Source organism: Vicia villosa, unplaced genomic scaffold, assembly GCF_029867415.1.
Source record: "Vicia villosa cultivar HV-30 ecotype Madison, WI unplaced genomic scaffold, Vvil1.0 ctg.001494F_1_1, whole genome shotgun sequence".
NCBI lineage: Eukaryota > Viridiplantae > Streptophyta > Magnoliopsida > Fabales > Fabaceae > Vicia > Vicia villosa.
Window position 1 is genome coordinate 358962 of NW_026705640.1, and position 17235 is coordinate 376196.

The window sequence follows — 17235 nt, forward strand, 5'->3', positions numbered from 1 at the left end:
GCAGATGATACCAAGGTCACCTTTTGAGGCTGCTCCCGACACAGTGACCAGAGTGCAGCTCACTGCCATATTTGAGGATTGGGAGCATCATGTGGTACCGGAGGAGTATCGTGGCATTCGGGTCACCCAGGACTGGCACAGTGTGGAGGGGTACGTCACATGGTTCTACCGGGTGTCACATCCTCTGCTGACACCCGACGCTCCCGGCGCTCCTAGGCCAGCACACGAGGAGATCCTGGAGAACCAGCAGGCCGAGGATGACCACGCCATTGATCTCCTGCCGATCTGCCAGCGAATAGAGATGCTTGGGCGGGACGCGTTGGATCGAGGTGTCGTTCATCAGGGCGGTCCAGAGGCAGTCGCCGTGATGGAGATGATCGTGACTGATGCGGGCCGTGCGGCGGCATACAGGCGGCAGAGGAGGTCCCAGGGAAAGAGGGTTAGGCATACCCAGTAGTGGTCGGGTTTATTTTTTTTTTTTTCGGATTGTATCTTTCGTACACTATTATTATTTGGATTTGGATCGGATCGGCTTGTATATATTACTATTTTTATCATATTAATATATTAGTATTTTCTGTTTATATATCACTTATTTTATTTGCCGTCTTCTTTTAATTAAAAATACGAGGCTGCTTCCAAAAACATAAAAAAAAAACACAGTTTCTGCATAATTCGGAAGTTCATTTCTGAAACCCCCCAAAATCCGAAAAAAGGTGTTTTCGGAAGTGCATCTCCGAAAACACCCCCCATTTGGTGTTTTCGGAGATGCACTTCCGAAGTCTAAAAAATTTAAAAAAAAAATACTTCGAAAATGCATTTCCGAAACAGGGGTAAAGTGGGGTTTTCGCTGGAGGTGACCCCCATAGGGAGGTAGGTAAAGAAATTTTCTTTAAAAAATCTATTTTCAAAAATACAAAGAAAAAATCTATTTTTTTAACGCTGAAACAATCTGGCCCTAAATAACTTTTCGATAACTTTTTGATGTTTGATTTAGTTATATGTTTGTCTAAACTATTTTGAATTTCCTCTTTACTTATATTTTTTATATCTAGTTAGAACAGTTTTTTAATATATTTGTTTAACTTTTCCAAAAGAAATTAGACACCTATATGTTTTGATCACAAAACCATTTAAGTCATAACTTTAATTGTCTAATGTCTTATAACAAAAATGATGCATTTACCGTTATATGCACCAATGCAACTCTTTATTACAATTCACAATTTGTCAAAAATTGCAATAACAACATAAGTCATTGAACGCTTGGAAATGATTGTTCATCGGAGAAATTGTATTTACCAAATGTAATTTTTATGAATTTAGTAAAAATTCATTGTTTTACTTAAAATAGATTATAGTTAATTAGTTGATTTATAATTTTTTCGATTTAAAGTGTTAGTGATCTGCTTTTGTAAACGGGCTTCGAGTACCCTTAATACTCGTTTTATTGAGATCCTTGCTTATAAAAAAAAGTCATTGAACTAAACCCATTTTACAAAACTCTAGTCCCACCTAATTTAAGTCAAAGCAATGTTTTCACCAAGACAAAGAAGTAGGTGAAAGTATACATAATTAAGAAAAGTAAAGTGGAAATCAACAAAGCATTAGATATTGCAATTTGCGTACATACTTCATCCATTACCAAGTATGAACTACTAGCTTTGAATTTTTCAAATGGAAAGCATTATAAATTTACTAATGTATGTCACTGAATTTCACGTCTTTTTCTTCATACTATTTTAAGATCTGTACAATCTTGTACGTCGCACCAGATCTTCACTAGTTATGTCGAAAATAATACATATTTGGCATATATTATTATTATTGGTCGTGTCGGTGTGTTAAAAATGTTATCATGGTACAACTTGTCCTTGCGAATTCATTGACTTTTGGTACAAGAGAGTGCCAAGTCATTACCGATAAGATTGAGCCATGCAGCTGTGAGTGGAATCAGTAAGACCATGATTAGTATAAAAGCATGTAGTCACTCTTGTGTTTTATGCATCAAACTCAAAGTTTCTAACATGGCTTCCTTAAGCTTCATAGTCTTGCTTCTTCTTGCTCTTATCTTTCCTCAGGGGTTTGCCAACTATGAGAAACCGTCTATCTACAATCCACCAATTGAGAAACCTCCGGTTTACAAACCACCAGTGTACAAGCCTCCTATAGAAAAACCTCCTATTTACAAGCCACCTGTTTACAAACCACCAGTTGAGCATCCTCCAATATACAAGCCCCCTGTTGAAAAACCACCCGTGTACAAACCTCCAGTTGAAAAACCTCTAGTCTATAAGCCACCTGTAGAGAAACCACCTGTGTACAAGCCACCTGTCTACAAACCTCCGATTTATAAGCCACCTGTAGAGAAACCACCTGTGTACAAGCCACCTGTTTACAAACCTCCAGTTTATAAGCCACCCGTTGAGAAACCACCTGTCTACAAGCCACCTGTCTACAAACCACCGGTTGAGAAGCCTCCGGTTTACAAACCCCCAGTTGAAAAGCCTCCAGTGTATAAACCACCTGTAGAGAAACCACCAGTATACAAGCCACCTGTCTACAAACCCCCAGTTTATAAGCCACCCGTCGAGAAGCCTCCAGTTTACAAACCCCCAGTTGAAAAACCTCCAGTGTATAAGCCACCTGTTGAAAAGCCCCCAGTTTACAAGCCACCTGTCTACAAACCTCCAGTTTATAAGCCACCTGTAGAGAAACCACCAGTCTACAAACCTCCAGTAGAGAAACCCCCTGTTTACAAACCACCAGTGGAGAAACCTCCAACCTACAAGCCACCTGTTGAGAAGCCTCCTGTATACAAACCTCCCGTTTATAAGCCACCAGTTGTGAAGCCACCGATTTACACACCTCCATACTAGAAGTGACTTCACAATCCAAGTACCCTTCCCCAGGTGATGGTACTCGTGTCTAGAAAATGCTATTAAGAATATATGTTAAATAAGAGAAATATATAAAGTCTACAAGCAAGGAATATTTATATTGTTGTTGTAATCTTCATTTCAATCCTTTGTTTACAATGTTATTGCAAAGACAAGAATGTGAGTGTAAAACGGAGAAGGAAATTATGCTTTTGTTCTCCATCTTATGAATAAGAATATTATGATTTAGATGTTGTTTTGTGTTACTTTAACAAACTGTGCTGATCAACATAAATCTTTAATTAAGTTAACTTCTTGTCATATTAGTACGTACTACGTAGCATGAAAACTCAGTCTTGATTAGAGGCATATATTCGTTATAAGAGAAATTTGAAGGAAATAAAGGTATTCATGAGTACTAAATTATATTTTTGTTCTTAAATGTATCTGTTCGGCAAGTACATTTTACTGAACTTGCAGGAAAAAAAAAAAACAATACAAACTGAATCAGGACGGATCTACAGCTAAGTGTATGAGGACATCTTCAGCATATATATATATATATATATATATATATATATATATATATATATATATATATATATATATATATATATATATATATATATATATATATATATATATAGGATGTATCAAGTAGGAGGATTTTTAAAATAGGAGATAGAAGGATAAAATGATAACCATTGGATTAGATATATGGTCTTGATGAACATTAATTACAAGCATAAACAATTAATGTTCATCAAGACCATATATCCAATCAAATGGTTATAATTTAATCCTCTTATCATATATATATATATATATATATATATATATATATATATATATATATATATATATATATATATATATATATATATATATATATATATATATATATATATATATATATATATATATATATATATATATATATATATATATATATATATATATATATATATATATATATATATATATATATATATATATATATATATATATATATATATATATATATATATATATACTATAGTTTTCTATGATACTAGGACTTTGAAATAGATTAAATACATTTCATTAAAAGAAATGTCTACTAAAATCTAAAATTTGGAAGTGAGTTACTATTTTATTTGTCGGGGGTCTTGAGATTAAATTTAAAAGTAGTATACTAGTGAAATTAATATTTGAACCCGTGCAATGCATGAAAATTAAATTATTTAAATGTTTATTAGATATAAAATTATAATAGATTTAAAGGTGAGTACTGTGTTAAAAAAACTAATCATATTATTAGATAAATTTTTATATAATACATTAATAGATTGTGAAATTCATAATTATATAAATAATCTTAAATTATTGTCACGTAAAGTGTCAATTTTTAATGAATAATTGTCTAGGAACTATGATTGCTGCTTTGTTTCTTGGGGACAACTTCTCTACCCATCATAAAAAGATGGGCAGTGTACCTTTCACCAATCAGATGACACCATTTAATTTTTATGTATTTTCTTATTTATTATTTAGAATGATTGTTTGATATTTTCAATACATTTTACACTAAAGGTAACCTTACCCAACTTTTTGAGTTGGGTAAATAAGAATTCACCTTGTTTCTTTCTTTAAGTATATCTGCAACAAACACAATTTCAGATTTAGGTACCCATATTCTTATGGGTCATTTGATATTAGTTATGACAACCTTTCTTTTATTTTGTGCTTTTACCTTATAAAAAGGTCTTGACTTATTATAGACTTTGTGCCTATAAAAGTTTTGTATTGGATAGGTTTTAACTTTAGTTTCTAAATCTTTAAAACCTTTAGTCATAAAGTCGTAGGTTCTTCTTTCTTTATAACTTTTGACTGACGATTTTTGGGTTCTGGTTTCTTTTGAACCCTTGACTGTTGAATCTTAAGAACTGACTTCTTCAAAACCTTTGACTTTGAGGTCTCAGGTACTAATTTGTTCAAATTCTTTGATTCAGTTATCTTAGGTTCTAATTGGGTCAGATTCTTACCCTTATCAGAAGCAGACACAAAATCAGATGATGTGAGAGCCATCGTTGCTAAGATTACTTCTCCTTCATCTTTGTCTGTAATGTCTTCATTATCATGTTCATCTTATGTTGCCATGAGACTCTTCTTGAATTTACTTTTGAAGATGTCCTTCTGGAAGCTTCCTTTCTTTGATATGTCCTTCTGCAGATCAGGGCATTCAACTCTGAAATGACCAGGCTTCTTGCAGTTAAAGTAGTTCATCTGATCATCATCTTTGTCTCTAGAACTAGAGTCTCTTAAGCCACTACTTCTACCAGAGAATCTCTTGTTCCACTTAACTAATTGTTGAAACCTTTTGATTATAAAGGTCATTTCCTCATCATCAGAGTCACCGTAAAAAACTTCTTCAATAAAAGCTTCTTCTAATTTCCAAGCTTTGAGGATCTTATTGCTTTTCCACCATATTTCTCAACAACTAATTTTAAAGTTAGTGTTTTGGACATCTTCACAGGTTTATATCTATTTAGTTCCATTTCATGGCTCTGAAGGTTGCTAATAAAACTTTTAAGAATCTGAGTATTCAGATCTTTGACCTCCTAAATAGATGTGACTTTGGGTCAAAATATGACAGGAAGACTCCTCAAGATCTTCTTTACACGGTCAGACTACTTTTATTCAGGATCTGAAGGCTTCATACAAGAACTTGAAACCTAGAAAATATGGTTTCAATAGCTTTATTATCCTTCATCTGAATAACTCAGTTTTGTATAAGAAGGTTGGCTTTTTCCTCTTTAACTTGAAGATTTCCTTCATAAGTAGAACATAGGGAATCAAAGATAGTCTTAGAATTAGACTTATCAATGATTTTAATGTACTCTGAGTGAGGTAGAGATTCAATCAGAATCACTCTAACTCTATGATGTTTCCTGTAGAGTTTCTTATCAGTTGGTGTGAGAGTTTTTCTGTCAGCCACTGTTACAATACTATTGACCTTAATGTCAATATCATCCTCAAGGATATCCCATTACTTATCATAAGACCAATAATGTAGGTATACATCTTGCATTTGCACCATTCTAACTGTGTGGAATCACCACTGAATGTAGGATGTCTAGTAGAATAGTGTCTCTCTTAAGGAGAAATATAATCAAATGGTATACCAGTAGTAATAGTAACATTACTATCAGAGTCACCCATCTAGTAAACTTTTTTCTTCTGGATCTTTTTCTGTACCATTGTGAAGTGTTTAGCACACATTGTGCACTAATGCCAACTGAAGAGAAGAAAAATATACAAGAAGGGGGTTGAATTATGTATGGTGGAATATTTTGTTTCTTTTATAATAACTCCAAAAACTGATTGTTAAGATCAGAATTTGACTATAGAGCGGATAACAACGAAAAAGATTAAGTGCAGAAGCAATAAGTAAAAACACACACATAAGTTATCTTGGTTCCTCTACAACTAAGAGTAGTCCATTCCCCTTGTCCCACAAATGATTTTCCACTATAATCAAAACTTGATTACAAACTGCTTAAGCAAACTAGCTTAAGACTTCCTTGCTCAATCAACCTAAAAAGAGACTTCTGCTCAAGCAACCTTGCAAGAGACTTACTTTGCTCAAGCAACCTAGCAAGAGACTTCCACTAAACTTCTAAACAAATAGTTTAGCTGAATAGACAATAAGATGTACTTTATATATAATCAGTCATGCACAAAGAATACAACACAACCAAATACTTGTTTCTTGAGATTTCTAAGATATATAAGTGTCGCCCTCGGTTTTTTATATCTCGCGTGAGATACGAACTGACTCTTCTTTTGTTTTTGAGTTTTGAAAATCAGAGAGTCGCCACCTACTTTTATTTTATCCAATTAAGGAAAGGTTTATAAAAGAAACAGAAAAAGACCTTTAAGAGATTTTGGGTTCGGGGGTAGGTTATACAAAGGGAAGGTATTAGCACCCCTTTGTATCCATGGTTATCCATGGGCTTTTAATTGCTTAGCTCACTCGTTTGAATCATTTGTCTTGCCTTGAAATGCTTGTATGTGGTTTTAAAATACCTTTGTAAATTAACTTTGTAATGATCCTTGTGCGGATGTATACAAAGTGTTTTATCTTTCGAAAATATGTTTTGAAAAAAAGATCTTTAATTTCGTAATGATCCTTGTTTGGATATATACAAAATGTTGTCTTTTTTGAAAGTTTTTGTTTTGAAAAAACAATGATATATGAGACATTTGTTGTTTTGATTTGATTTGAGCAAGCAATTAGGAGATCTACCTTAAGTTTATAAGGTCCTTTCCTATTTCTTTTAGAAAATTCTCCTTTTACCGGATGTAAACAAAAGTTTGGATTTGCATTTGAAACAGTAGAATTGATTTTGAAAAGAGTAACAGAGGGATTACCCTAAGAGGTGCAAGTGTGATTGTGTTTTGATTCAGATATTTTTATCTTTGAAGTTAGTGATCTAACGCTTCAGTTTTTATCTTTGACATACACGCAGTTTTATATGTACAGAATTTAAAGTGCGGGAATGTAAAATGCGGAAAGTAAATCTACACTATTACATCGATTGTGCGGGAAATGTAAACTACGCTATTTACATGATTTTGACAACCTATAAACTTTATCTAGGAATTTAAATTGCAATAAGATAAAGGAAGTATTTTTGGATGTTTTAGATGGTTGATTTTAATTAGAATTAATGCATAATTAATTTAATTAAATAAGAAAGAGGTAGAAATAAAATTTAAACCTAAATATTAAGTCTAAAATATGTTTATATTGCTTGTTAATTAATTTTAAAATAAAAACTATTTTTTTTGGATTTTTTGAAGTTGTTTTGGAAATTATTAAGTTAAATTAATATATAATTATACAAATAATTACACACATAATTAAAAATTAAAGAGAAAAATATTCTAAATATGTACAAAATTAGTCTATAATATATAAACTTAATTTAAATAAAAAGAAAATATTTTTCTTGATTTTTTGATGGGTTAAAATAATTAAAAAGCAAATATATAAATATATACTAATTAATTAAACAAAATACTTTAATTATTAAGAAAAATAAAATATTTTTGTGTCAAAAATTAATAGATTATTTTATAAACCTAAAAATATTTTTATTATATTTTTTTGATTTTTAAAACTATTTTAAATTAATTTTGCAAGTTATATTAAATAAAATGGAAAATAATTAATTAATGATCAAGTGTGGTTTGCTGGAGAGTCCATGGTAAGGACTAGCATGTCATAAGCGTTAGATGAGCTGGCAAGTTGATCTGAGGGTGATTAGAGTGGAGGCACGTGGTAACAATAGAACCTGCAAAACACTGGATCACAAATTAATTTAAGAAAACACGCGCGCGCTCTGGCCAATAGGGAGAGGCCACGTTTTCATCTTCTACCTCCAGACTCCACTTTTAACAGCGTTTTCTTCAAAAAAGCGCTGTAATAAGTGAGCTTAATCCCTGCAAAATAGCGAATAGGGGTAAACCCACACAAAAATGTTTCGCGATCTGTCCATTCTACTTGCCATGATTCACTGAGTTCAAATATGCCTCTTGTTTCCTCTAATTTTGCCTAGATCAAAAAATCCCAAATTTTAGCTTAAGAACCCTAAAATGGTATATTCTACAAACGGCCATTAAAACTCAATTAGAGCTCCAAAAACGACCAGAGCACCAAACTAAACACAAATATATGTCTACATCTTATTAAACATGCATGAATGATCAGATACGAGGTGATTTATGTTTGAACAAACTGTGGCTTGTGTGGCTCGATTTGTGAGGCTTTGATGCTTAAAATTTATTTGGATAGGTTCAATGAAGTTCAGAGATGATGTTTGAATACTTAGTTTGGATTAAAACTAGCTTGAACTCAAAATTCGAAATTTGAATTTCTTTGAAATTTTCAAGTTGCTACAAGTATGATACAAGCATGGATTTGGTTCTGAAATTGTGTGTGTCTCTCTACTGAAGTGTTCTACTTCATTTATAAGCAATGAAGTGCTTAAAATTGAAGCTATCAAGCATTGATTGCTTTTTTGAACTTTGAATTTTTTAATATAAAAAATCTTGAATTCTTTGGCCATGGCTTTGAATTTTCTTCAATCTCTTGCTCTAGGCCTGCTATGTACTTCTCTTGCTGCAGAGTTGAATCATTCTTGGTGGCTTTAGCTTAAGAATCAAGCATTGTATCATTATCCTTCACCATTTCTTTTTCAATTTAACTTTAAATGTAATAAAATTAAACCAAAAAAGAAATAAAAATGCTATGGGCCTTAGGTTGGTCGTGGGAGGCCCTTAACATTGTTAGAATCATGTTTGGATCATGGAAACTTGGCCCCTTTTGGAAAAAAAACATTTTTGATCAATGTTGGTTTCATGCATTTTCCCAAAATATAGCCAACTTCAACAAGGCATAAATCCCTCAATTTTTATCATATGAAGGAGTTCTTGTACTTTTTAGAAACCTCAAGAGGTCCTCTACAAGCTACTTTGGAAACTTTTTTTCATTTGGAGAAGTTATCTTGGTGTTATGGCCTTTGACAAAAAACCACTTTTTGTTGACTTTGAAAATGACCTGTAATGTCTGAGCTCATATTTTTCTAATGGTGAATCCAATGACCATGGGATCAATTGAATTTGAAAGATAATTGAATTTCCTTCAAAACAAGCTTTGGTTGGAATTTTTTGAATGAGCGAGGAGAGAGTTATGGCCAGTCAAAGTTCAGTTGACTTTTTAGGAGAAAACCCTAATTTTGAAACTTAGGGTTTTGTTGATTTTTGATCTTTTCTTGATGAATTATGATCAACCAATGATCAAATGATGAATCTTTTGAACAAAATATGGATGTTGACAAAAAAATTCATTTTTGACTGTCTGTTGACTTTTCGGTCAAACTGGTCGTCTGTTGACTGTTTGAGCTGCTGACTGTGCGTCTGAGCGAATTGAAGTTTGAAAATTTGTATGGTGGTACTTTGAGACATATGGAGGTCCATGAAATCCATTTGAGGTCTCAAAAAACTTGTTCTCCTAAAAAAAACAAAAACCCTAGTTAAGGACTGTTTGTGTAGGAGACAGTTATGCGTACCTGATTTTTGTGCAGTGCTGAGTCTCTGCTGATCATGTGATTATCAGAAGACTTCTAGAACAAAAATCTTGGAATTTTGAAATGCAAAAGATTGATTTGATTAATGGTACAAAATACGGAGAATTGCACTGTCAGCGGGTTTGACTGTCAACTGGTTGTTCGGGCATTAACATAACAGTTAAAGTGAAAATTCAACAGTTAAAGTTAATTTTTTTCTTTTTGTTTTTTGTTGTGTTAATGGTGAAAATTTATTTACATGAGTTGTTAGAAAAACACAAACATAATAAATAAATAAAATATACCGTACGCGAACGAAATTACCGATAATAACCTTGAAAAATATTTAAGGCACAGAAAAATAAATATTTAACTGGCAGAAAACACACATAATATTATTTGGATAATTAAACTACAGTGCGACAGATAGTACGACATTTAATACTGACAGTACAAATATAATATAATGAACAGTACGACAAATAAACGGTGCATTATTTGAAAGCAAAAGATACGACAAACTTTAAAAATGACGATTAAAAACCCATGCTATAAATAACAACATATAGATGATCGGGAGTGTAAATAACCCAGGTCCGCATTTTTCAGGACTATGCAGACAGAAAAAGGACATGATCACCACCAAGACGGTGATGACCATAAGAAAACACGTATCCATCCACTTCGCCATTTTTGCCGGGGAAGAAGAAAAAATAAATATGAGGTAGAAATTTGAGAGATGAGTTGAAATTCGATGTGAGAATTTATGGAAAAAATGAGAGGTATTTATAGAGTGAAAAGAAGGATAGAGACGTTGGGGAATGAAGTGATTCCGTATAAAAAAGGAAAATTTGAGTGGTAGTAGGATTTGAAGGAAAGTGTATGGTAGGGTTTGAAAAGAGAGATGTATAGAATAAAGTTAGGATTTGATTTTGAAAGAAAGAGATTTGAAAAGAAAGGAAAAGATTTTTAAAATAATAGAATATAGTAAAAAAATTAGTGGGAAACAAAAAACTAATAATAATTTACTCGTTACCAGTACAGTCTGAATCCCGGACTCTGCGCCTGCAAAAAATTTAATTCTGTACCAATTGCGTCAGTACTCTTTATCTGCAAATAAATCTCAAATAAACAGCGTGTGTGAAGTGATAAACAGTACTTGGCGTTTGTATAAGAATAAATTCAACAGCGAACCAAAATACCGTATAAGAAAAATTCTAAAAACCGAGTATTCATAAAATCAGGATATTTATGAAATAAAATCCAAGATTATATGAAACTCCCAATTTTTAGACAGAAGTCTGTTGTCTTCTTCTTGAAAAAGATGCGGGCAAATTTTGGGGTATAACAGTTGCCCCTATTCAATCTTCTTAAACCTGAAGAGACTGATTAGAATCTGAAGGTAGAAGATGATTGAATATTTTAGATGCCCTGAAAATTTGCACTTACCTCCACCGGAAGTGATGTTGGAAATTGCATTTGAGTGTTGTCTGAGAAATGTTGTTGGCAGATCGAAACATTACCTGAGATGGGCTTTCAGATGCCATTTGGCAAATGTGTTGATGGTTTGTTCATCAAAATGAATCCATTGATTATATCTTGATGAAGGATTTGAAAACCTCTGCGTTGACCGTTTCGGAACCGTCCGAGGTTACCGCTTTAAGTCTTGGAGGCTGATCGTTACGGAACTGTCCGAAGTTTTTCCGCTTTAGATTTTGAAAGTTGATCTATGAGGAACCGTTTGAGGTATCAGCTTTAGATCTTTGAAGATTGACTGCTTTAAGGAACCGTCTAAGGTATCGACTTAGATCTGAAGGTAGATCATTGTGGAACCGTCTAAGGTATCCGCTTTGGATCTTGAAGATTGATCGTTGTGGAACCGTCTGAGGTATCCGCTTTGGATCTTGAAGATTGATCGTTATGGAACCGTCTGAGGTATCCGCTTTAGATCTTTGAAGGTAGATCATGAAGGAACCGTCCAAGGTATCGACATAGATTTGTGTTGCTTGTTTTGAGTTGATAGGTGATTTGGAAAGAGAGATCTCTTCAGAATGAATCTTTAGCTTGATTATATCTGAGAGGAATGTTCGTCTGAATAGAATTCAGGGGAACACTGCATGTGACTGAGAACAACTTTTCTGAGGATATTCGTCCACCTGAAAAAAATAAAGTTAGTGACATGCAATGTTATGATGCATGTAATGTATATGTTGAGATTCTCAAACTAAATGAGAAATGTGCATGTTATGTATGCGTTTGTCATGAAACATTATATGCTATGTATGAATATGCTTATGATATATGACTTATGCAGTTTAGAGCGTATCAAACTTCTGGTTGGGAAAATAAATCCCTGCTTGCTATTTTGGAAACGAAGGCATTGTGATTGTTGATGATCTTTGTTCAAGTATACTCAGCTGGGGAACTTCCTAACGGACCAGAGTACTCTGTTGAGGGATCTTTGACTACTGCTTGGAGATGAAGGTAGTTTGAACATTCTGATTTTGATGCCCTTTGAATGGGAATAAAAAAGATGCGTAATCCTCCGATGCACTATTTGACCAAGTCTCGATGTGGGGACCACACCTTCTGGGGATAGTGCTCTTGAAAAGCCTTGCTGGGGAACAAGATTTCTCGAATCACTTTGTTAGAGAGAAAAATCTCATTTGAGGAATTTGCTGAGAAATACGTCTCTGTTGGGGAATTTTCTTCTGAAGCTGGTTTCGGGACGATGTCCAGATGATTGGGACATTACCTGAATGCTATTCCTGTTTTTCTTATAAACATCAGTCATATGCATATGTTCATTCAAAATTATCATTGGGACGTTTATGTATTCAAAACAGAAAAAGTGGAAACACTGATTTTGAGCATGAGCTGTATTGATTTTGAAAGAGAGCCATAATAGGCGGATTAGTACAAGGAGACAAAAATCCTAGTAGTAGGAAATTGTCATAAAACTTTGAAAAGTACTTATAAAGAGAAATAGCTATGTGAAAACAATCCAGTCAAGTTTCAACTCTGCTATTGCCAATCTGTCTTTGAGTATCTCATCCCTCACTTGATGGAAGAAAGTGATTGGAATGATTGGTGCCTTTGATGTGCTGAACCTTGAAGGTGAGTAGGTAGCCAAATGGGACATAGTCGTACGCTTTATTCCCTAACTTTTGCCTAGGCTGCCTTTTCAGGTTTTCAGCCTACCGGGATAATTACTTATTTTTTAGTCTCTAACTTTTGCCTGGATCGCCCTTTCAGGTTTTCAATCCACCGAGACGCTCATTTTTTGCTTAAGTTGCCCTTTCAGGTTTTCAACTTAGCGAGCTTTTCTTTAAGCGAAGTACTTTTTGACTATGTCCGCATTTACAGGGTGTGGGAAATCCTCGTCGTCCATAGTGGTAAGCAACATGGCTCCGCCGGAGAATACCTTCTTAATTACAAACGGTCCCTCATAAGTGGGAGTCCACTTGCCCCTGGGGTCACCTTGTGGTAGGATGATACGTTTGACAACCAAGTCACCGATTTGGTATGCCTGAATTTTAACTATCTTGTTGAAGGCTTTGATCATACGCTTCTGGTACAACTGACCATGACAAATAGCTGCGAGCCTCTTCTCATCAATCAAGTTTATCTGGTCCAACCGAGTCTGAATCCAATCGTCTTCATCTAGATCAGCTTCTTTCATAATCCTTATGGAAGGAATCTGAATTTCAATTGGAAGAACTGCCTCCATACCATAGACTAAGGAAAATGGAGTTGCCCCTATTGAAGTACGCGCTGATGTGCGATAACCATGAAGAGCAAAAGGTAACATCTCATGCCAGTCTTTGTAGGTTACTGTCATCTTTTGTATGATCTTCTTGATGTTCTTGTTGGCAGCTTCCACGGCGCCATTCATCTTTGGTCGATATGGAGAGGAATTATGATGTTTGATCTGGAACTGCGTGCAGAGTTCAGTAATCATTCTGTTGTTTAAATTTGTGCCATTGTCTGTGATGATCCTTTCAGGGATGCCATACCGACAAATGAGATTGTGCTTGATAAACCGGGCCACAACATTCTTGGTGACTGAAGCAAAAGAGGCTGCTTCTACCCACTTTGTGAAGTAGTCAATAGCGACTAGGATAAAACGATGTCCGTTGGAGGCAGTAGGCTTGATTTCTCCAATCATATCAATACCCCACATTGCAAAAGGCCAAGGAGCCGTCAGGATGTTTAACGGGACTGGAGGTACATGTACTTTGTCGGCATATATTTGGCATTTGTGACAAGTTCTGGAGTGAAGATGGCAATCTGTTTCCATGGTAGACCAGTAATAACCTGCTCTTAAGATCTTTTTAGCCATTGTATGTCCACTTGAATGAGTACCAAAGGCACCATCGTGTATGTCTTCCATAATCTGTTCTGCTTCCTTCTTGTTCACACAACGAAGCAAAGTCGAGTCATGGTTGCGTTTGTACACGATTTAATTACTTAGAAAGAATTTGGCAGCAAATCTTCTTAGAAAGTTTCTATCGTTAATGGATGCCCCTTCAGGGTATTCTTGGACTTCGAGATATCTTTTTACTTCATGGAACCATGGTTTTTCTTCCATTCCTTCGGCATCAATCTCATTGCAATAGGCTGGTTCATTCTGTCTATAAATGGTGATCATTGGCGCCTCATTGTCCCACCTGACTTTGAACATAGATGACATGGTAGCTAGAGCATCAGCTAGTTGATTTTCTTCGCGCGGGATGTGTTCAAAAGTGATTTCTTCAAAGTAAGGAATCAAACTCAGCACATATTCTTTGTAAGGAATTAGATTCGGGTGCTTCGTGTCCCATTCCTCTTTGACCTGATAAATTACAAGCGCCGAGTCTCCGTAGACCTCCAGGAACTTGATTCTTAGATCAATTGCAGCTTTGAGACCCAGAATACATGCTTCATACTCGGCTATATTGTTAGTGCAGTTGAAGCATAATCTGGCAGTGAATGGTGTATAACCTCCTGCAGGAGAAATGATCACAGCTCCGATGCTATTGCCAAGTGCATTAGAAGCTCCATCAAAAACCATAGTCCATCGGGATCCTGGCTCGGGTCCTTCCTCCGGTCCTGGTTGTTCGTAGTCAGTAACTAGCATAATATCTTCATCTGGGAAGTCAAAGTTTAATGCTTGATAATCATCCACTGCTTGATGAGCCAGATGATCAGCTACCACACTTCCTTTGATCGCCTTTTGTGAAGTGTACTGGATGTCATACTTTGTTAAGATCATTTGCCATCTGGCTATTCTTCCAGAGAGAGCAGGTTTTTCGAACACATACTTGATAGGATCCATTTTGGAGATCAGGAAAGTGGTATGGTTTAGCATATACTGTCTTAGTCGGCGAGCTGCCCATGCTAAGGCACAGCAAGTTTTCTCGAGTAGTGAGTATCTTGTTTCACAATCGGTAAACTTTTTGCTAAGATAGTAGATGGCATGCTCCTTTCGGCCAGATTCGTCATGTTGTCCCAGTACACACCCCATTGAATCTTCTAACACTGTTAGGTACATTATCAGAGGTCTTCCTTCCACTGGTGGTAACAAGATTGGCGGTTTTTGAAGATATTCTTTGATTTTATCAAAGGGTAATTGGCATTTGTCATTCCATCTTTCCACTTGATCTTTCTTCAACAGTTTGAAGATTGGCACACAAGTAGTAGTCATATGGGCAATAAATCTGGCTATGTAGTTCAGACGTCCCAAGAATCCCCTGACTTGTTTCTCGGTACGGGGTATGGGCATTTCTTGAATGGCTTTGACCTTGGCAGGATCAACTTCAATACCCTTACTCCAAAGGTACACTTGTTCGGATTCAGTCGCAACCTGTACTTCTTGAGTATGTCAAACAGCTTGTGCAGATGACCCAGATGTTCTTCTTCGGTGTTGGACTTTGCAATCATATCATCGACATAAACCTCTATTTCCTGATGAATCATATCATGGAACAAAGCTACCATTGCGCGCTGATATGTTGCTCCTGCGTTCTTTAAACCAAAGGGCATTACTTTGTAATAAAAGATTCCCCAGGGTGTCGTGAAGGTTGTTTTTTCCATGTCTTCGGGCGCCATCTTGATTTGATTGTACCCTGAGAATCCATCCATAAAGGAGAATACCTTGCATTGTGCAGTATTGTCAACCAGTACATCGATGTGAGGTAAAGGGAAATCATCTTTGGGGCTTGCCCGATTCAGATCTCTGAAGTCTACACACATTCTGACTTTCCCGTCTTTTTTAGGCACAGGCACGATGTTAGCTATCCATGGAGGATAACTCACAACTTTTAGAAAGCCAGCATTGAATTGCTTCTCAACCTCGTATTTGATCTTCTTGGACATATCGGGCCTACTTCTTCGCAGCTTCTACTTAACTGGAGTGCTACCTTCTTTGATTGGCAGGCGATGAACCACAATATCCGTGTCAAGGCCAGGCATATCTTCATAGGACCAGGCGAATATCTCAACGTAGTCTTATAACATTTGAATCAGTCTTTGCTTGACACTGTCTTCTAGATCAGCCCCTATCTTGACTTCTTTCTTTTCTTCGCCACTGCCCAAGTTGATAACTTCAATTGGTTCTTCATGCGGCTGTATAGTCTTTTCCTCTTGTTCTAATAGCCTTGCAAGTTCCCTTGGTACTTCACAATCTTCCTCACTTTCGTCCTCAATTTGGTAGATCGGATTTTCAAAGTCATGACTGGCAATAGCAGAATTGTTATCAACAGGATCCAGAGTGAATGTGAATCTGCATTTATTATGTGGGTGTGTGTAAGAACACATAGCTATTTAAAAATGAATAAAGCAAAGAAAGAAAAAGGATCACAAAATTTGAATATGCAAACGTCCCATGATTTTATTGAATGAACATGATCATGATATGACAAACCCTTATAAAAAGGACCAGTGTGCTTCGGGCAAGGCACCTGGCTTTTAAGTTATGGTTCGATAGTACAGGAACCATTTTTATCTTTGCACATATAAACAACGAAAACAGGAAATTGCATTTACTCCTTGGCTGATGAAATGTGACATTAATCCTCCAGAACGAGGACTTTGATCGTTCTTTTGAGTTCCATCAGCATAGCCCAGACCTAGCTTATCGAACTTGTAAGGCACATCAAGGAGTTGCCCCCACACTGTGCAACCACCTTCTTCGATCACAGCTTTGGCATCTTTGAGAGAAGCCATAGTTGGAGTTACTTTTGTAGCAGGAGTAGCAGAAATAT

General features: G+C 35.5%; 1 protein-coding gene across 1 annotated transcript; it reads left to right on the forward strand.

The window, feature by feature from the left end:
- The first annotated feature begins 1989 nt into the window (after positions 1 to 1989).
- Positions 1990 to 3130, forward strand: LOC131635461 (repetitive proline-rich cell wall protein 2-like). The gene has a single exon (XM_058906077.1). The coding sequence runs from the start codon at positions 2028 to 2030 to the stop codon at positions 2877 to 2879; it is 852 nt and encodes a 283-aa protein (XP_058762060.1). The 5' UTR covers positions 1990 to 2027; the 3' UTR covers positions 2880 to 3130.
- The last annotated feature ends 14105 nt before the right edge of the window (positions 3131 to 17235 follow it).

Bases quoted from the DNA above. Each gene is read 5' to 3' on its own strand.
- LOC131635461 (XM_058906077.1), top strand. From the start codon at position 2,028: ATGGCTTCCTTAAGCTTCATAGTCTTGCTTCTTCTTGCTCTTATCTTT.